Here is a 22,872-nt window from a genome sequence, read left to right on the forward strand (position 1 = left end):
TATTTATTTATTTATTTATATGCATTATTTAAAAATTTAATGCCCTGTTTAGTTTATAAAGTATAATTTATTTAATTATTTTTTTAATATATATCTTTATATTTTTTTATTAAAATAAATGATTTTGCCACACAAAATATTACATCTTGCATGCTATTTAAACAAAATTCAACATTGAAAAAATAATAATAATAAAATAAAAAAATAAATCAGTAGCTCTCTTTCTCTTTAGTCTGGACCTAACTATAAATTCAAAATTATTCATTGATATTTTTTTAAATCATAATATCAAATATATATATATATTCATATATTATAAAAATGTAGTATCAATTATTCATTGGCAACTTTTTATATTTACATTTGAAATAATAGATTGAGTGTGATGTTTTGTTAATTATATATAAAAGGGTAAATTATATTTTTAGTCTCGTAATTGAACCATTTTATCATTTTAGTCCCGTAAGTGGAGTCTGTCGTAAACTAATTTCATAAGTGAAAAATTTTCGTTGTTTTAATCCTCCGGCGTCGAAACACCCACGTGGCTCGTCAGAGGCCACGTGTCCGCCAGGTGTCGCTGATACGGCGGACACGTGGATTTTATTTTATTTTATTTTCTCATTTTTTATTTTTTTTAAAATTTATTTGCTTTTTAAAATTTTTATTTGGTCCAATTGAAAAAAATTTAAAAAAATAAAATGCAAGTGTCCACCAGTGTCGCTGACCCAACGGGACACCTGGCGGACATGTGGATTCCGGCAAGCCACGCGGGCGTCTCCGGCGTCGGAGAACTAAAACAACAAAAAAATTTCACTTATGGGACTAGTTTGCGACAGGCTCCACTTACGAAATTAAAATGAAATTAACATGATAAAGAAGTCCAAATACGATATTAAAGAAACAGTTTATCCTATATAAAAATATAATCCTAAAAATTACATAGTAAAAAATTGGAAATCAAAATTATTAGAATCAAATGGTGGGTTTGATTTGATTTATATTTATGATTTGGTGTGATGTTTTATTAAAAATTAAAATAAAATAAAAATTAATGCATATCTACATAACAAATCATAATATTTGAACTCTATTCGAGAAAAATAAAATACTATTATTATTATTATTATTTATATACAATATTAAAAAATATCATCAAATGCATATTTTGTTTTGCATCAATGATCAATATAAATATTTAGATTCCTCTAATATATTTATATTTTAGAAAAATTATAGCACTATTTATTTATAAACTGTTGTTTTAAAAAAACAATACTGCCATTCAATTTAATAAAAAATATTACTTATATATGTTTTTAATATAAAAATAAAATATTAATAATTATTACTCATATTTATTAAATTTTGCATTCAATTATATGAGCATAATTTTCGATAAAATTCATGACAATTCATTTAGAGTAAACAACTTTATCTGTATATAATTTTATTATCATTATTTTAAAAAATAATAATTAATTTGTCACTTTTTTTTTTTCTATTTAACCTACTATTTTTTTTTTATTAATTCTCTAATATTTTTTCTACAATACTTCATTTTACTTTTTGTATATATCCAATTTCACATTAAAATATCATTAATTTTAATCGCCCAACCAAACCTACATAGTTTACCGGATGGACGTAATATCATGCTATCTTACTATAATTAATTATTAAAGTAAATATTTAAATATTTTATTACATTTAATTTTAAAAAATAAAAAATAAAAAAACTATATCTGTACATAGTCGGCATTTCCCAAGTAGGTTGCAATAATTTCAAAGCATAGCCGAAGCCGTGTTGAAATTTTGTCACTCTTTTTTGTCAAATGCACAATTTCCATTTCCATTTCCATTTCAATTTCAATTTCCATTACCATCACAAATACCCAATTAATTATATTCCTTTCCTGCTTCTCCAATGGAATAAAGATTCAATTTTTGGAGTAACCAACTTCATGTGTCACTCACAAAATTAATTAATTAATTAATTTGGGGAGGATTTAATTTCATTTTCATAATTTCCAATTTCCAAATTTTGAGGTTGACTTGACCCAACACCGCAAGAAATGATGCCCCAATGATGTCCTAATCAGGGTTTGAAGTCCAGTCCATACTTTGTGGGCCACACCGGACCGGTCTAGTCATCCGGGTCGGGTCGGGTCGGCCCAATCCCTAGGCGGTTGACGTGTATATCCATCCCTTCCTCCCGTCTCCTCTTCGATCGTGTATCCGCCATTCATCAAATCAAAGCTTTCTTCGAAAAAGGGATAAGTCGATCAAGAATTCGTGTGTGTAATAACAAACGAATTTCTGCGTAATCTGAATTCGAAACCCTTTTTTTTTTTTGGCTAGGATTATCCTAAACTCTTCTTACAATCAAAAGCCGGCCGAGAATTTGTCGTATTCTCGCGCCTGTGTTGTTCGATTTGATTTGGGGATTTTGGGATTGGGATTGAAATTAGGGTTTGTTCGTTCTCTGATTTGGGGATTATTTAGGGAAAATTTTGGCTCAATTCGATTCCATTGGATTGGATTGTTGTCGGAACGAGACAGCAATTCCACACCCAAATGGTCGTAATCGGAATCTCGATTCCGATGAACCATCACATAGCCATGGCGAAACCTGTAAATTCCCCCGATCCATGTTCGAAGCTGAAACAGATCAATCAGTTCCATAAAAACCGTCGAAGTTCTTCCCCTCCTAACATCCCTACCTGCGACCAATCTCGTTTCGCCATCGTCGATGTAATAATCCTGATCGCCGTCATATCCGCTTCCGGATTCCTCATCTATCCGTACGCCAAGATCGTAACCTTCGCAGCTCTCGAATTATCCAAAGAAGTCTTCGATGTATTAATCGAAGAAATCTCAACCGCTCCTCTGTTGTTCGGCTGCTTAGGACTCAGCATTCTGTTCTCAGTCACCGCCCTGGCGGCGCTCATCGTATTTTCCGACCGGCGCTGCGGGAAGCCAGGCTGTCGGGGGCTGTCCGACGCCGCCGAATTCGATATTCAGCTCGGGACAGAGGATTGTGTCCGAAAATCTTCGTCGAATCTTAGTAAGAACGGATTGTTCGAATTGCGGCGCGATCACCACCGCGATTTGGAGGCGGAGCTCAAAAAAATGGCGCCCCCTAACGGCCGAGCTGTAATGATATTCCGAGCCAGCTGTGGATGCCCCATTGGTAGAATGGAAGTCCCGGGACCGCGGAAATCGCGCAAGGTTAAGAAGTAGTAGGCCGCCCTATGTAAGAGCTCTTACTACATTATAGATTTGAATAAGATTATTCGGCGCAATAAGTTTCTTCGAACATCGTTTAGATACATACATATACATACTTGTTGTCTGAAGATTATGGGATTCCTTTTCGATTTCTATGTTTACTACGCTTTGAACCGTTGAAAAATGTTGAAAAATGCCGTTGATCGATGTTTAATATGTATGTGTTTGTCGCTCCCCTTTTCTCGGATGTTCGATCCATTTTAGAGTTTAGTTTGTGAAAGTCGATGCACAATGGGAACTTGAAATGCTCGATGATTCTCGTGGTAGTTTTTTGCGTTGGTCTACTTATTACATTCTGTGTATCCTCGTACGAGGAAGTTTGTCTGGTAATTCTGCTTTTTGTTCGTCGCTGTTTTGTCGCTTTAGGTTTGGTGAAATTAGCTGTTTTTAGCGGCTTTTGTCGTTGTAGGATCGATTTGAGGTTCGATGTCTTGATGAAATTTTGATCTTAGAATTTCATGAGCGGGGAAATAAATGGTACATATGACTCCTTAAAACTCTGCCCTGTCCGAATTCTAGGTTGTTAAGCTTCTCCCGGCACCACTCGAGTTGTTGTCCCGAAATGAGGGACATCTTAAGCACTTGATCGACGAGCTTCATGTCGATTGTGGCAAAGAGAAGATTGATCTTCTCGTCTTCTGTCCGGAGAGGCTCGACTCGTCTCTTCAGACAACATCGTTTCTTCCCTCGTAGATGTTTCATCATCGTCCCTTTCTTCGCGACAAAAATCGTTTTAAGACATTAGACAACGAATGCAGCTTAGGTAGTAGTAATCAGACAAGATAATCGATACCTTTCGCAGCGCTTTAGTTACGTCGTATAGGAGCTCCAGGTCGACGGGATCTTCCACTGTCCCGACAACCCCTTTCCGGTCGTTTGTTGTTACGTACGACGAGAAAGCGTATACGCATTTCTTGATGGCCTGTAGTAATTTGTTCGATCCGATTTCTTCTTCTGCAGTTGTTCTTGAATCGAATTTGTCGACGACGAACCCTGCTTGCAAGGGCAACCTCGTCATTTCTGATCCTACCCTCTTGCATTCGACCATTTTATCAAGAATTTTATCGTACCTGTAACATCGGGAACCTGGATTGTGGCATGGAACAACAGCCGTTGATCGATGAAATTCGGAGATCTTCGGTCCCCTGGTTTTTGCTCCTCGACGAATCTTTCGAGCAGGATCTGAAACTCCTGGAATTTTTCGGCGACGATGTAATGAAACGATGTTGTTTGTTCGGAGAATGTTCGAATTTCGACCTGTCTGTATTGATGATTGAGAGCTTCCCAGAAGAGGCATGTTTGAGCTACGTATATTAGCTCCAAATCACTCTGTAAACTCCCCTGAATCTTTGCCCTTCTTGTTTTGATTTGATCAATAATGAAATTCGTCGAATTTGATAATCCGATCATCGATCGCTCGGCTGAGATTGCCCCTGCAAATTGAACGGTATCGATTCTTAGATTCAGACATACCGGGAGATAGAAATTACGACGGATTGATTGTCCATATGGCTACTATTAGGATACTGATTTTGCATATGAATACAACATTAATGTCTGTCTATGATAATAGTCCCAACAATATATAATATAATAAAAACTGACATTTTATTATTACCAAAATATGTCATAATTGATTTCAACTCAAAATTACTAGTATATTTATTCAATTAGTTTCTACTTATTATATTATTTTTTATCAATATTTTTTAAAAATACAATACATACATTAAATATTTAATAAAGAAAAATATTATTTTTATATCATCAATACTTCCTCCGTGTATCCGTTTGCTTTTTTACTGAATTTTAAAAATATTAGTATTATAATGAGATTTAATATGAATAAAGTAAAATTTACTAAAAATAACTTTATTAGTATTGTATAATATAAAAAATAATGATATTTAATATATTATAAATTGTAAGAGTATTTGTAATATTATTATTTGTAATAAGAAATATTATTTTTCGTATAACATAAAAAATAATAATAATAAAATACATTTAATAAAAAACACACAATAAAATGTGAATACTCACCGAGTCCGTTTAATCTTTCGTGATAGAGGAGATTGAAAAATCTGAATCTTTCCGCGAGCTCCCGTTGGAATAACGAATCTTTGATTCCTCCTACATTCAGAGGCGAGTCGCCGGCGGCGGCGGCGGCGTCGGCGGAATCAGAGAATGGCAATACTAACAACTGGCCGTCGGAATAATCGTCCCGACTGTCCGCCGCCGCCGCCTCGTCGTCGTCGAGGCCGTACGAAAGCAAATAAGCGTCGGTGTACCGGTCGGACAGCAAAAACTCTGCCAGCCACGACCGGTTCCCGTCGCAATTATCTCCGACCGCAACAGGATCCGGCTCGACCGGAACCGGAACCGGTCCCGGTCGCGGTCCATCGCAGTCATCCGGGAGGTCCCGGACTTCCGACGAAACGATAAGGAGGAAAACCGGCGGGGAGAGTTCCGAGTCCGAGTCCATGGCGTCGTAAAAAACCGGTTCGGCTCGAACCGGGAAGGCGGCGGAGAGAAGGCGGCAGAGAATTTGGAAAGGGAAAAGAAGCCATAGATAGAGACGGAAGAAGAAAAGGAAGAAAGGGTGAATGAAAAAGGAGAGGTTGGGGAAGACGAAGAATTCGATTAGAAGCCAGCAATGAGATAACAAACCCATAACTGGTAATATATATATATATATATATATGTGTGACCTTGATTTCTGCTACCTTAAGATTAATGGCTTGATTGATACTTAATTAGACATCATCGTAAGTTTTGATCGATCAATTTGTGCATGTTCTTCATTCTGTCAGAGACGAGACTTCATTGGAGTCTCCGATCGTAACTCAGTCTTGGTCTTTTTTATTTTCTATCTAATCATCAACATCATCATCATCTTCGATAATATTAATTTAATGATTTAAGTCAATGGTTTGGAGATAATGTTTGGTTTGTGATTTTGATTTGAATATAAACTTTTGGGATTTTAGAAGCACTCTTCCAATCTTTTTTCTGGACACGGTTTTCATTATATATTATTCTCTCTTGTCTTATGGAAAGATTCTGATTTTCTATTTTTATCGATTCAAAATAAAGTTATTATTTTCTAATTTAGTAAATATAATATTTACCTAACAAAATAAATATCATTTCAACTTTTATATTAGTATTTTCGTCTTTTTCGCAACAATTTATTATAATAAATTATATTAAAAAATCAACGTGCAAAAAGTAAACGACAATTTTACACCGAATGCCAGGAAATATTAATTTTTATAATTCCACAAAAAGTTAATATTTAATATAAAATATTATTTTTTATATTATTTATATAATTTTTTATGTCTCACGTAAATAAATACACTTTAAACCAAAACACTTAACAAACAAATATATATGTTTCTCTGTATTTGGTTTGATAAATTTTGATTTAAGTTTTCTATTTAAATAATATTTTTATTTTTAAAAATATTTTACGAGAGAAAATATATATATTTTAAAAAATAATTCAAATAATAAAATCCGTAAGATTTATGTTAAAGAAACGCACCCAATTAGATTGAGAAAATTTGGTTTATGTTTTGCATTTACATAATAATTGATTGATGTGATGTTTTGTGAAATTTCTTTTTTCTTTTTAAACATTCAAAGTCTAAATAATAAAATTTTTAAAAAAAATTAAAGAGTAATAAAAAATTTTAAAAATATTAAAGTTTAAAATTTATTTAAAATAAAATATTGATTAAAATTTTTGTTTATAAAATATTTAAATTATATATTTTTTGTTGAAATAATAGTATATTTTTATATAACAATCAATCAATATAATACTATATTTATTAAGTGTATAACTCATATAAAATATTTTTTTTAACGGAGAAAATATAATGTAATATATATGCTGGTATATGAGTATAATAAAAAATAAAATGAATACTTTGTTCGCTCGTATTAAAATTTTAAAAATTCCCTATTATCCAAATATATTCTTTTTTTTATTATTATTATCTCTATTTTTATATATATTTTTTTAAAATTCATGATCACTCAAATAAACACACAATTGGACGATAAAAATAGTATATTTTTTATAAAAAATATTATTTATTATAAAATATTATTTTTTATATTACCGATATAACTTTTTATATCTCCCTTGCATTAAAATGATAATAATAATAATCTCGACTGAAACAACAAACAATTTAATTCATAGTTTTTAAAGACAGAAAAACAATAATAATAATCATAATAACCATAATTCTTTGGTTTGAAGAACAAAGAGATGCCCATGTTACCCAATTATGGACTCAGTTATGGGCTTATCTAGTGGGCCCCAACATTGTTTCTATCCAGTTATTATGTATTTATTTGTATTTGATTTTAATTTGAATTTGAATTTAAATTTGAATTTGAATTTAAATAATGTTTTATTTTAATATTTTTATTAAAAAACAATATTTTATTTTTATTAAAAATTGTGTCATTTAATTAGTGTAAATTGTAGTTTGCAAACATAAACACATAAAATGAATAAAATATTTTATACATTTAATAAAAACACACCTTGATATTGTGGGTGTGGTCTTTTAATGAGATTTATAATTCCTAAAAAGAATATTTCTTCAAAAATGTTAATATATTATACACAATTACTATTTTTATATTATTTGCATAATTTTTTATACGTCACGTCAAAAAATATTTCTTTAAACAATTTCACTGAACAAACAAGTATTCTTTTAACAAAAAAAAAAAAACAAACATATTTATCAAAAACATTAATGTATAATATAAATTTATTATTTTTATATTTCATAGACAATTTATCATACCTGATATTAAAAAATCCTCATTCAAATTATCTCACAAAACAAACACACCTGATTCTTATTTTATTTTTTATTATTTGAACTCATATTTTCAAAAATAAAATATTGTAGTATTAAATAAAAAATTCATACCTTAATATAATATTTTTATCCTCTCACAAAATCAAAGTTTAATATAAAATATTATTTTATGTATTATCGATAAAATTCAAATAAAAATACTAAACAAACAATCTAAAATTTTTACATGTTAAAAACATGTGTTATTATTATATTTAAATATAAAATATAAAAATTTATTAATGTTATATTTGAAAATAAAATAAAATTTTAATAATATGAAACTATAAAATTAGGACGTTATAATTAGAACATGAAATATTAATAGAACAGAATAAGATATGTGTTAACAAGATGTAAAGACAGTATGGGTGTGTTTGTTCGAAGGATTTTGGTGGATTTCCACTATTCATCCAATTTTTTCCCCCAAAAAATATCAAATCAAACACCTATTTTTCATTTTTTATATTATACTAAAAATCAAATTTTACATTCAAAACATCAAATCAAACCTTATTTATATCACATCATACAACTATTCAAATTCAAAATTTTTACTATTCAAATCCCAACTCAAAATCCAAACTTCCAAACAAACACATCCTATATTTATCATCTTGCACTCACTTTATTATACATTTAGATTTAAATGTAAAGATATTTTGGTCTTTATATTATTATATATACCTATTATTATTAAAATATTAATATATTTTTTTAAGCGTGAAAAAAATAAATATAAATATTAAAGCTAAACAAAAAAAAGTATTTGATATAATATTTTATTAAAAATATACTAATAAAAAACATAAAATTGAAAAAATAAAATGTGAAAAATAAAATGACTCGTGAATGTTTTCATAATTAACACAATAGTGTGAAATTCACATGCCAAAGGCACAAGAGTTGATTGATCCACGTGGCATGATGTGGGCCGTTGGATGGAAGAGTAAATTCCAAGGAGACCTGCGTACGACGTTGGAGACTGTCGTATAGATCACCCTAATCTCCTCTTTTTCATCATAAAATTGTACTGTACTTTCTTACAATAATAATAATAATAATAATAATAATATATTTATAAATATATAAATAAATGAGGATTCGTCTTTTGTTCACGTAAAAATTACAAAAAGATAGTTTAATACTCCACTTATTATTATCATCTATGTCTCACTTAATATGTTCATATTTCAATTTTTGTATATTTAACTTATTTGTCATTTAAAAAAAAAAATTATAAATTTTAATATAATTTTAATTTTTAATTTATAATTTTTAAAATTTTAATTAAATTTATTATTATTTTAAATTTAATTTATAATTATTTTATAATATAATAATTATTTTCACTGTTACATTCTTAATTATTTACTAATTATATATCTTCTAAATTTTTGCATTTATAATAATATGAAGCCTATAGACAGGAGGAAGGAATATTATTTGCCAATTTTAAATTATACACTTGTCTAAGTACTTTAAATTATTTTTATAAAAAATATGATGAATGGAAGTTAAGTATGTAATTATTCTAACCATGAGTACATATTTACTCATGGTAAATATAATTATTCATCACATATTTACCATGGGTCAATATATATAAAATTATACTTCATCCGTCCCATAAATATAGTCTTAATTGGGTTGAGCATAAAATTTAAGGAATATTGATATTATATTGGTAGTTGATAAAAAGTATGGATAAAAGAATTTTTTGTCTTGTGAGTGTATTAGTGTAAAAAGTAGTAACAATTGGATAATAATAATGAAAAAGTAGGGATAATTTTATAGTGATACGAGTATTTATGGAAATGAGACTATTATTTTAAGACATACAAAAATAATAAACACGACTATTGTATTGGAACGGAGGGAGTAGTATTTATTAAAATTTGTGTGTAACACAAGTAAACATATAATTCATGAATGCAGCAAGTACAACATAAAATTTAAAAATCATGACTTTTTAAAGCTATAAAAATAAAATACTATTCCCTCCGTCTATTTAGAATGTTTGAAATTTACTTTTGGCACAGTATTTAAGAAATAATAATATTTTAATTATAATGAGTAGTCAAAAGTAGTGTAATAATATTTTTGCCCTTATTCTTTTGTGTAAAAGTAATGATGTGATGTAAAGTAAGGATATTTGTGAAAAAAAAAAGTATGATATTTAATGAAATGTTAACTTTATAATTGTACGTTCCAAAATAAAAATATGTAAATATTGTAAGTGGACAGATGAAGTAATATTTTATTATTTGTATATATATTGATATCCAATGTATGTATGGGTGGTAACTGTAAATGTACGTAGGGTGGGTGGGTTCTTGTCACGTCTGTTCTGGATGAGACTGCCATTCATAACTTTGACAATGTATATCTAATAAAAAATTATAGTATTAATTAAATTTTAAAAATAACAAATAAAATTGTTAATATTTAAGAAAGTTCTAAAATAAAATTAATAATAAGTAAATTGAGATGAGTATATATTAATTTTTCTTTTACTTTTTTTTCAAGTATTTTAATATAATATTTATTTTTTGTATTTTATAGTAATAAAAAAAATCAATATAAAAGAATAATCTTTTGCTTGACCTTTTTTTTTTTTCCCGGAGAGAGGAATACAAAATACTACTTCCTCCGTCTCATTTATAATGTTCATGTTGTTGTTTATCACTTTCGTTTTTTGAAAAATGATTACCCATCTTAATTTTATTTTAAATTTTTATAATTTTAATTAAACTAATTAGTTATCTTAATATTAATTTATAATGATTTATATTATAGGTTAATTATTTTTAATAATACATTCTTAATTATCTACTAATTATACTTATCCTAAATTCTCGTGTCTGACCAAAACACCCAATGTGAGATGGATGTAGTAATATTTTAATTATATAAGTTTTTTTCAAAATTAATTTATTTATTTTGTTATTTTTAATTTGTGCATTTTGTATTTTTCAATTAATTTGTTTTTTTATACATAAAATTATATCAATAATATAAAATACTATAATTTGACCATTTATATTTATAGAGCAAAATACTATGTTTATACAACCGATTTTAATTTATTTGATACTATTCTTTTTTTATAAAATATGACATTAAATATATTTTTTTTAGATTAAATTGCACAAAATCTACATATTGTTTCATGAAATTGCGCTAAATTTTCTGTACTTCTAAAACTGCATCAAACTCTCTCATGATTTCATAAACTGTGCTTCTAATCCCCTCAGCGGTTCTTATTTAATGGTATTTGACCTAAATACGCCCAAATTGTGAATAAATTTTAGAATCTCAAATTTCTAAACTCTTAAAATTACAATTATATTCATTTTTATTATATTTAGTCTAAAAAAATAATAAATATACTAAAAAATAGTTATTTTCCTGAGGTTTTAAGAATTTATTTTTAAATTTTTTTTAGGTTAAATATAAAAAAAATAAATATATTTGTAATTTTAGGGATTTAGAAATTGAGATTCTAAAATTTATTTGCAGTTTGAGCGCATTTAGATCATACCGTAAAATAAGGACTACTGAGAGGTTAGACGCAGAGAGTTTATGATACCACGATAGAGTTTGACACAATTTTAGAAGTATGAGAGATTTGACACAATTTCGTAAAACCACGGATAAATTTTATAAAATTTAGACTTTTTCTTTTAAAAAACATGAAATCAAATATTAATTTATTTATTTTATTTAATCTTACCGTGTTTACTTAAATGTAAAATATGAGTCACAGTTACACGCAACCACTGAATATTAGTATTAAAATAAAAATAAAAAATAAAATACCTATTCTGTGTACTTGACTTAACCCTGTTTTGTTTATTTATTGTTTTTTCATCATGTTCCTCTCTTTCTATCTATTATGGAATTTAATTCTTAAAGGTTTGGTACTTTTTTGTTTTCTTGCACAACAGCTTTTTTACAGTACTTTCTCAACTGCTTATTTATTTTTATTACTATTATTATTATTATCATCATCCCACCCATTTCTTGTCTCAATTTTACATCAATAATCATTGCTCAAAATACCCCCAAAATTGCACCCTAACTATATTAAATATTATTAATTCTGTCATATATCAATTATTTCAACACACATACATATTATATTTTATTTTATTTTTTTTTAAATCTTGGAGTAGAGAATCCAAGAATTCAAAGAATCAGCTTTGCAGAAAGTATGAAAATGAAGGGTGGCAAAAGAGGCAGAAGCATGTCTATTTATTATGATTCACATGACCAATGGCATAACTACTTAACCATGGTTTTAAAAAAACATAACCCAACCACACTATTCCTAACCATGGTTACAAATTTATCAATTTTACTTACACTTTCCAAACCCTGATTTTATTCCCAATTTTTTCAATTTTTTCCATTCCATGCCGCTGTTCAGTTCCGACCCTAATGGACTTGACCAATTCAACGGTTAAAACTCCCGAACCTGAGTCCGAGCCTCAGGCTCGAGTCCAGGCGGTGGCGCCGCCGTTCAGCAACGGCGTACTGAAGCGACACCCGCCGCTCAGCAGTCTCCACCCGCCGGTGGTTGTGGCGTACAAAGAATGTCTGAAGAACCACGCCGCCGCGCTCGGCGGCCACGCCGTCGACGGCTGCGGCGAGTTTATGCCGTCGCCGGCGACGAAAATCGCAGACCCGACGTCGCTAAAATGCGCCGCGTGCGGATGCCACCGGAATTTCCACCGCCGGGAGCCGGAGGTTGCGTCGGCGGCGGCGTTTCCGGCGCTCGAGTACCGGCCGCACCACCGGCACCACCCGCTTCCGCCGCCGGGGAACAGCGGCGATAGCGCCGATAATTCCCCATCGCCGCCGCCGATCTCGTCGTCGTACTACCCCACGGCGCCGCACGTGCTGCTGGCTCTCGGTCACGTGACGCCTGACGGAAATCCCCAAATCACCACCTCCGGAAACCCTAATTTGACGCCATTGTCGACCTCCAGCTGCCGGAAACGTTTCCGGACGAAATTCAGCCAAAATCAGAAGGAGAAAATGCTCGAATTGGCCGGAAAAGTCGGCTGGAAAATGCAGAAACGCGACGACGATCTGATAAACGAATTCTGCGGCGAAATCGGCGTCGACAGAAGCGTTTTCAAGGTGTGGATGCACAACAACAAGAACACATTCAGTAAAAAGGACCTCTTAACGGCCGTCATGACGCCGTCAGCCGCCGTTAACGGCAACGGATTTAGTTACAGTGCGGTGAGCGCCGCCCCGGCCGAGGAGGACGCGGAGGAGGAGGAGCGCCACCACTTCCACGGCGGCGATGAAGAAGACGATCGTATTATCGTTACAAATGGGTCTGCTTCCACTTCTAATTAACTGATTATTTTGATGAGATCGAACGATATGATTCTTCAATGTCTTCAAAAATTTATCGTGGTTTTCGAGGAAGACGATGACGATCGACCCACAATTTGTTAGTACGATAGTTAATTCTAATTTCTCCTTAAATTAAATTTTCATTTTCTCGTATTCAATTTTAATTTAAATTTTTTTTTTTTTTTATTTTCTATCTATTAATCATATGATTAGTCGCGACGATAATTAATATTATCCGATTCAAGAATGATTGGATGATAATTTTTTTAATTATAGTTTTTTTATTACCCTTTTTAGGGTTTTTCTCTTTTCTTTTTCCCATATTTATTTTAAAAATTATTTATTATGTATTTGTAATTTTGTATATAAAAAATTTATTATTATTTTTTTAAATGCTTTATTTGAATTACAGTTTTTTTTTAGGAAAAAAAAAAAAAAACTCATAAATATACACGTTCTTAATTTTCGAGCTGTTTAAAAAAATATAAAATGGTTTGTCCGAGATCAAGCGACATTAATTATTTAATTACTTATTTTTGAGATTGTTTGGTTGTATTTTCGTATATTCTCAAAATAATAAAAATGTAAATGAAATTAATTATTTTATATAATATAAGTATGCAATTCATATGTAATTATGTATATGATATATATACAAATGAAAGAAAAGAAAAGAAAAGGAAAAAAAAAATAAAAAGAACAAGAAGAAGACAAAAATCAATATGCTAATCTTTCAAAGCTTTAAAATTATTCCAAATTGATATTTTAGGCTCTATTTAAATAGATATTTTTTCGAATTTTGAATTTATTTTTTTAAAAAAATTGTATAATTATGAAGGACGAAAAAAGTAATAAATAAATATTTTGTATAATATTTTATAAACACATAAATAAATAATAAATGTGGGAGTTTCTGCTCCAGTCTATTTTCTCTTTCTATGTGAAAAATATTCTTCTATCTTTTTTGCTTTATTATTATCTCTTACCAAAACTTTATTTATTTATTTATTTTTTAAATTTTTTATCCAAGTTGTGGATGATGTTAACAGATAGAATATTTCTAATTTTAATCAAGGGTTAAATTATGTTCTAATATCCTAATCCAAATATAATTTTTAATTATGTGACACTTAATTGGAAATTAACTTCTGGCCTGTTTTTGGTACACATGATGTTTGCTTTTCATCTTTATTTTCTACAAACAAAAGACATTGCACCTATAATTAACAACTGCTCTTAAAAATTCTTAATTATGTTTAGATATATATATATATAATATAAGTATTTAAGAAATAATAATAATAATAATAATAATAATAATAATAATAATAAATTGAACAGAAAAATATTGCTCTGCTTAGGTAGAGAGATTTTTGTGTTGAAAAATATTGTCAATACAAAAAAAAAATAATTATCTGATGTGGTGTTTTTATATATAAAATAAATACATATTTGATGGTATAATATTTAATTTTATAGGTAATTTTTACTAAATTTTTATTTTTAGTCAATGGAATTTTTTTTATTTTATTTCTATAATTTATTAAAAAAATATTATCAAATTAAATACTTATTTTTTATATTAAATTAAAAATAAATTTATATTTAAAATATCATATTATATCAATTTCTATTTATATTATATTAATTTTAAATTTTAATATTAAAACCAAAATTCAAACTCCTGAACAAATACATCCTCCCTCCGTCGTATATGTAATATTTCAAAATAATCTTGTACTAAATTAAATAAAAAAAATATTATAAATAAATACTCCATCCTTCCCGTAACTAAGTATCTATTTACTTTTTGCGTGTTGATCTTTAGATATTAATTATTATATCAAAATATATTACATATCAATGAAAAATTGCAAAAATATTTCTATCAGTATCTTATAATACTAATATAATATAATGACATTTGTATAAAAAATTATATAAATATAAAAATATTTTTAACGTTAAGTACAATAACGGTATGTAGAAGAGAACGGGCATGAAAATAGAAATAGAGGGAAATATTGGAAGTTCGAACTTGAAGACAACCTCAAATAAATAAGATTCTATTTAGACACAAATCTTTTAACTTTAAAATATTATTATTATTATGTATATATATTTTTAAGTTTGTTTGATTATGATTTGAAATTGATTTCAAATAAATTGTTATATTTGAATTTACTTTTAAATAGTATTTTTATATAATATTTTAATATAAAAATAATATTCTTTATGTCATCTAAATTTATGTCTATTTTTCATCTTGTATTGTCATAAAAAATTATTTTTGTTTTTATTTTTAGTTAAAAATAAAAATTTTATATATATATATAACTATAAAATAAAAAATTATTATTATTATTATCTATTTTTATTAAAATTTTGCTTAACCAAATTGACATACTTTTTTTTACGACAAAGGGAAGATATAATTATATAAAACTGTGTAGAGTGAATATTGGTAATTTGAAATTCAAATCACTAAGCAAACAAACATAGGATTTGATTGGGTTGTGTTTGTACAGTGAAATTGTTTGTAAAAATATTTTTTTTACGAGAGATATAAATAATTGTGTAAGTAATATTTACTCCGTCCTATATCTATATATTCATTTATTTTTTACATAGATTTTTAGAAATATTAATATTATATTGGGATAAAGTAGAAATAAAAGTAAAAAAACTAAATTACCCCTGTTAGTATTGTATGATATAAAGATAATGACATTTGTATAATATATTGTAAATCGGAAGGGTATTTGTAATGTTAGGTAGATGGTACAATTACTAAAAAAGAAAATGAATATTTTGTTATAAGACGGACCAAAATAAAAAAATAGATAAATTGTTAAGGGAATGAGGAAGTATAAAAATAATAAATATGGGTAATATATTAATTTTTTTTTTAAAAAAATATTTTTTGAAAATAGTGGAAGAACCCACCCCATGTAAATAAATATATATTTGATTTGATATGTAGATATTTTTTTTAAAAAAAAAATTATTATTAATGAATAATGTTAAAATTTCTAAAAATTTATACTTACTCCATCATCGAAAAATAGATGTGTTACTTTTCGTACGAGTTTTTAATGTGTCGTATATTTTTTTGTCTTTTATAGTAGTAAAAAATTTTAAAATAATAATAATAATAATAAGTGGTATAATTTTTTTACTTCTTGAAATTGAAATAAAAAAATTATTTTTCTAATAACAGATAAAAAAAAAATAAAAATGAGTCTTTTATTTATTTATTTTTAAGACAATAATATATAAACATAGTCTAAATATATGATTACAAAATTGCATCATGGATCCATCTTTCTTTTGTTGTCTCAACTTGTATGTGTAACCTTAGCTATTCTCATCATTGTTCCTTTGCATTTTGGTAATAATCATCATAACATTTTAAATATATATATATATATATTTATATAAATAAATAGACACCACATGTAGATTTCTATGAAATTTTTTATTTGAATTTAAATTTAAAATTTAAAAATAATAAAAATTTGGAATAAAATAGCTTTGATTTAATATAAATAAGTATTTAATAGAGGGTATGATAATACATAATTTTTTTAAGGATACAATTACTAATATATTTGATATATATATTTTATTCTTTTACAAAAAAATCAACAATTCAATATAAAATATTACTCATTATTGAATATATGCTCATTTGGTCATACACAAATTTTAATAAAAAGATATAATTTATTTTTTTTCTTTATAGTACAAAAATACAAAAATAAAATGATCTCTTACTTATAAAGGAAACAAAAATATTTTTCAGTAACAATAAAAAATATAAAATGAACATAAATTTGAATAAATGGAGTATTATTTATATTTTAACGATATGAGTTTTTATATCTAACCTAAAAAATAATTTAAACTAAAAATTAAACAAACACACCAATATTTTAATTAAAAAAAATAATATTTCATTCAATAGTTCTTTTTCTTTTTTTAAAAAATGTAAATAATGCAAAATCATATATATATATATATATATATTTTTTTTCATTCAATTAGTTTTTTTATAAAAATATATCAAAATTTTCAACAATAATTTCACTGTAACAAAAAAAAAACCATTGGAACAAACATTTATGGCTAGAAGCATACCATTATTTTGAGTGCATTTTCTTATAATTTATTATTATTATTATTATTATTATTATTATTATTATTATTATTATATATTTTTATTTTTTTTTATTTTTAATTAAAAAAGGTAATGCTTTGAACCGTGTTTTTAAAGATAAAAAAGAATTATGAGATTATAAATAATAAAACTGAATAGTGAAAATTAGTATAATATATATATACACTATTTAATATCTATATTAATTTATATATTTTTGAAGTGAAAATGAAAATTATTTATAATAATAATAATAATAATAATAATAATAATAATAATAATAATTGCACGGTGTGTGGTGTTCATAGAAGTGTTAAATTAAGAGGACAGTAATGATAATAGTTGATTTTGATGGTAAGGGACCAAATTGTTATACACTCAATATTAAAGACCAAAGGGAATGTTGCGTGCCCTATTTATCATAATAATAATAATAATAATAATAATAATAATAATAATAATAATTTGTAATTTTATTTTTTTTTCTTAGGTAGTAAAACTTAAAGAATAAAAACAACGGAAAAAGGATAAATAGAACATCCCATTTATTTACTTATAATTCAATAAATAGTAGTTGTTTTTACTTGTTTTTTTTTTTAAAAAAAATAAAATTATATGTAATAATTATTTTCTATCTATTAAAAAAAAAAAAAAACATTATTCACCTAGATACCTACAAATGGACCATAAAAGAAATAATAATATACAAATTAAGAAATCCAAAGCATATATTCATATGAATGAAAAAAAAAAAAAAAAAAAACTAATCTTCAGACAATTTTGGACAAGGACCTCACAATCTTTATAAGCACAAATGATGTTAGGATTTACTGTTTTCTATAAGTTTTTAATATAAACTTTTTACTATTTTCTATTTTTTTCAAAATATTCAGTCAAACATATACTTATATATATATATTAAAACTTATTTTTATATCGAAAAAATATCATACAAATATCTATATTTACATTATATTAAATAATTTATTACTCATTTGATTCCTTAAATTACGTAAATTTATTTGGATACCAAAATTAAAAAATAATAATATTTTAATATTAAAATAAGATAGGTAAAAAAATAAAATTATGGTATTATGCAAAATTTATTAAATGGTTTATAAAATTAAAGATGGTAGAGTAAACATAAAAAATACTTTTATTTATTTATTTATTTTTGGTATGTTCCTTAACAAAGTATCTATTTCATTTTTTTTTAGTAATTGGATTATCTATCTAACATTACATATACCCTTACAACTTACAATATATTACACAAATGTCATTACATTTATATCACACAATACTAATAAGGTTATTTTAGTCATTTCTATTTTATTTTTACTATATCAATGTAATATCAATATACATTAAACTACGTACAAAAAACAAACAGATACTTACTTATAAGATAGGAAGGACGGATGGAGTAGTAACAAATTGATTATTATTTGTTAAAGTATAAATAACAAAATTATGGAGTGATAAAATTGTTTACTATAAATAAAGGTATAAATTTAACGGAAATTAAAAAATATATATATATACTCCTTCCGTTCCATATAATTTGTCTCTATTTTCTATTTTTGTCCATCCCACATAATTTGTCATTTTTTTTTTGAAAAATTAATTATACACTTTAATCAGATTTTAAAATTTAAAATTTAATTTTTTTTTAAATCTTAATTAAACTATTTAGTTATCTTAATATTAATCTATAATTATTTTTACTAAATAATAATTATTTTTATTAATACATTTCTTAATGACTTAATAATTATACTTGACCTAAATTTTCGTGTCTATAGTAATACATCCATATTACATGAGACGGAGGGAGTATATATTTATAATTATTGCATATTTGTAAAAGCTTTTTTGGCAATTTGTGCAATGGTCCCCTTTAATTAACTATGGTAGATGTTAATATGAATTTGTTTTATTCAATTTTAGATATATATTTTTTACTATTAATATTTTTAGTAAATATTATTTTAATAAAATATTTTTTTTAATAATTATTTAGTAAATGTAATTGATTAAATAATAGAAAATGTGACAAGCAATCACTCACCAAAAATGAAGTATGGGCACTATACACCCTTAGATGATGAGTCACACTCATCCATTATATACATACATATATATATATATATTAAATTATATTAAATTAATCCGATGCCAAATCGACATTGAAATGTCACATATATAATTTTTATATTTTATTTTATTTTAAACGTTCCATAGAAAAAATATTACTATAATTTAGAATTTTTATTATTTTAAAAATACTAAAACACATTGGGTGAGGGTGGGTTGTTTTTATATTTTGGATGTTTTTAGTTTTGTTATGTTTACAATGAAATAATTGCTAGACGTTATATTATATATAATATTTTTTATTGAAAAAAATTGTATTTTATAATTTTGATATAATTTTTTGTCATTCTGTTTCAATACAATAGTTTTGTTTACTATTTTTGTCCGTCCCAAAACAATAGTTTTATTTCCATAAATATTCGTATCACCATATAATTATCCATATTTTTTCATTATTATTATATAAATGTCACTGCTTTTTACACTAATATACTCACAAGGACAATAAATTTTTTTACTCATACTTTCTACCAATTATCAATATAATATCAATATTCTTTAAATCTCATGCCTAATTTAAATAAGACCATAGTTTTAGGACCGATGGAGTATTTCTTACATCATATAACATATAGACTCATTTGATTTGAGTGTCGGTTTTAACAGTGTTATTTGTTGTCATTTTGGGTAAGAAAAGTAAAATTAAAAAATCTATATGTAACACAACAACTTTTTTTTTTATAAGACAAATGGATCTATCTTTTGATTAGAGAAAAATTTTAAAAATAATAAATCTATTATTTTAATAATTAAATATATTATTTATAAATGGTATAATATGTAGCTGGAGTAGCTCAGTTGGTTAGAGCGTGTGGCTGTTAACCACAAGGTCGAAGGTTCAAGCCCTTCCTCTAGCGTTTTCAATTTTAATTTTTTTTTTTTTTTTTTTTTTTTTTTTTCAAATTCAATGATGGCGTTAATGAACCTAGCATTCAAATGACCGTGTAATAAATGCAACGTCATTACTGATCAGGACGCGCGCATGCATCGCACGTGACCTGACATTAATTAATTTGTTTTCCTTTTGTCATTATTTATTTATTACAAACATGCACTTCAAAATTTGATGAGATTGTGGAAGTCAAGTGTCATTTGAAATTGAAATCTTTAAAATATTTATAGATAATTTGAATATATTAAAATAATTATTTCCAACTAAAAGCATATGTTATTTGTTGAATACACCTATAATATTTTTATTTTACAAATATTATATCTAAATCATCATTCAATCCAAAAATCAAAACTAAAATAGTTATAAAAAAATCACCAATTAATCTAACTACACAAGGTTCTCTTCTTTTATAGTTTATTTATTTTTATTTTTTATTTTTTTATTTTTTATATACAACATCATATCTAAACTCGTGTGTTTGTTTGATTCTTTTATTTTATTTGAGTTAACTTTTTATATTCCCTCTCTCCATTAAAAATAGCTCATTTGGGTCCGGCACGAAATTTAAGAAAAATGAATATTTTATTAAAAAAATGATAGGTAGTTGAAGATATTTTTGAAAATTTAGTTAGAAATAAAAATAAATGAAGAGAGATAAATAAATGTTGAAGGAAATACAATAATTAAATGTTGATTTTTTGACTTTGCCAAAATTAATAATTTGATAAATTTAGCTGATAAACTAAAAGAAAAGTGCAAATAAATTTGGCGGATAGATGAAGTATTAGATATGACAAAATATATTTTAATATAAAATAAGTATTATATATTGAATGAAATATGCATATTAAATATATTGAGTGAGTATATATGTATATTATATACTCCCTCCATCCCACATTGGATATCTGGGTCACTGTAGACATGAGAATTTAGGATAAATATAATTAGTAGATAATTAAAAATGTATTAATGAAAATAATTATTCTATAATATAAATAATTATAAATTAAAGTTAAGATAACTAATTACTTTAATTAAAAAATAAATTTAAATTAAAAAGTTTAAAATGAGATTAAAGTGTATAATATTTTTTTAAAAAAAAAAGGAAAGTGACATGGAATGTGAGATGAACAAAAACATCAATGTAGACATGGTAGGTCAAAATTTTCTGTTGGATGAACATATTACCAAAAATCAAAAACTAAAATAAGATAAAACATTGGTTTGTTTATTTAGTACTCTCTCCGTTCCACTTATAATGTCCATTTTCCATTTTTCTTTTATTCTACTTATTTTGTTACTTTTATTTTTTGGAAAAGAACGATATATTACAATCTCATTTTAAAGTTTTTAATACATAGTAATAAACTAAAAAAATTAATGTCTGTTTGTATTGAAATCAAATTAACTAATGAAAATAATAGTATATTAAATTAAACTACAAATACAAAGGTCACATATGTCCCATTGGTTGGCACATGTATTTTTAATATTATTCTTTACTGCCATTTATATTATGGGCTTTATTTACTTTTGCAATATACATTTGTTGTTAAAAAAAAATTAAAAATTAAAAATTAAAAAAATTTCACCTTTAAATACTCCCTTCGTCCCATATATTTTGAGTGTATTACTGTAAATACGAGAATTTAGGTAAAGTATAATTAGTATGTAATTAAGAAGTATATTAGTAGAAATAATTATTATTTAGTAAAAATAATTATAAATTAAGATTAAGATAAGTAAATAGTTTAATTAAGATTTAAAAAATTATAAAATTTAAAACTTAAAATGTGATTAAAGTATAATCATATTTCCAAAAAAAAAAATGACAAGTTACGTGGGATGGACGAAAATAGAAAATAAGAACACATTATGCGGGATGGAAGAAATATAATTTTTCATGAAGAAAACACATTCAAAAGAACAAATCAAGTACTTCCTAATCATCAATATGAGCTCAAATTTTTAAGTATAAATTTTAACAAAATTAAGTAATAATTGTTACTTTTTATATCTTATAATAAAAAAATCCAAAAAAAAAAATTGATATGGATTTTTTTGTTTAAAAAAACGAAAATATTTTTTTATTACAATAAAAA

The 22,872-nt window shown here is 26.0% G+C and overlaps 3 protein-coding genes and 1 non-coding gene across 4 annotated transcripts; 3 read left to right on the top strand and 1 right to left on the bottom strand.

Annotated features, from left to right (window-relative positions):
• Nucleotides 1-2,239: 2,239 nt before the first annotated feature.
• On the top strand, nucleotides 2,240-3,745 carry LOC127242458 (uncharacterized protein At5g19025-like). Its single transcript, XM_051262005.1, has one exon. It carries the CDS (start codon nucleotides 2,575-2,577, stop codon nucleotides 3,238-3,240), a length of 666 nt encoding a protein of 221 aa, XP_051117962.1. The 5' UTR covers nucleotides 2,240-2,574; the 3' UTR covers nucleotides 3,241-3,745.
• Nucleotides 3,692-6,079, bottom strand: LOC127242457 (uncharacterized). Its single transcript, XM_051262004.1, has 4 exons — nucleotides 5,332-6,079; nucleotides 4,359-4,721; nucleotides 4,082-4,281; nucleotides 3,692-4,002 (listed from the first exon to the last, which is right to left on the bottom strand). The coding sequence occupies exons 1-4, from the start codon at nucleotides 5,960-5,962 to the stop codon at nucleotides 3,745-3,747; spliced, it is 1,452 nt and encodes a 483-aa protein (XP_051117961.1). The 5' UTR covers nucleotides 5,963-6,079; the 3' UTR covers nucleotides 3,692-3,744.
• A 6,392-nt stretch (nucleotides 6,080-12,471) lies between these two features.
• Nucleotides 12,472-13,706, top strand: LOC127241960 (zinc-finger homeodomain protein 10-like). The gene has a single exon (XM_051261260.1). The coding sequence runs from the start codon at nucleotides 12,624-12,626 to the stop codon at nucleotides 13,551-13,553; it is 930 nt and encodes a 309-aa protein (XP_051117217.1). The 5' UTR covers nucleotides 12,472-12,623; the 3' UTR covers nucleotides 13,554-13,706.
• Nucleotides 13,707-20,655: 6,949 nt separating this feature from the next.
• Nucleotides 20,656-20,729, top strand: TRNAN-GUU (transfer RNA asparagine (anticodon GUU)). Its single transcript has one exon. It is a non-coding gene; the product is annotated as a tRNA-Asn (tRNA).
• Nucleotides 20,730-22,872: the final 2,143 nt, after the last annotated feature.

The sequence above is a fragment of the Andrographis paniculata genome, unplaced genomic scaffold (genome assembly GCF_009805555.1).
Source record: "Andrographis paniculata isolate CXL003 unplaced genomic scaffold, ASM980555v1 Contig86END, whole genome shotgun sequence".
Classification (NCBI taxonomy): Eukaryota; Viridiplantae; Streptophyta; class Magnoliopsida; order Lamiales; family Acanthaceae; genus Andrographis; species Andrographis paniculata.

Coding starts and splice junctions, on each gene's coding strand:
- LOC127242458 (XM_051262005.1), top strand. CDS start 2,575: ATGGTCGTAATCGGAATCTCGATTCCGATGAACCATCACATAGCCATG.
- LOC127242457 (XM_051262004.1), bottom strand. CDS start 5,962: ATGGGTTTGTTATCTCATTGCTGGCTTCTAATCGAATTCTTCGTCTTC. Junction 4,722..5,331: donor CGAAAGATTAAACGGACTCG/GTGAGTATTCAC, acceptor TTCAATTTGCAG/GGGCAATCTCAGCCGAGCGA. Junction 4,003..4,081: donor TAACTAAAGCGCTGCGAAAG/GTATCGATTATC, acceptor TTTGTCGCGAAG/AAAGGGACGATGATGAAACA.
- LOC127241960 (XM_051261260.1), top strand. CDS start 12,624: ATGGACTTGACCAATTCAACGGTTAAAACTCCCGAACCTGAGTCCGAG.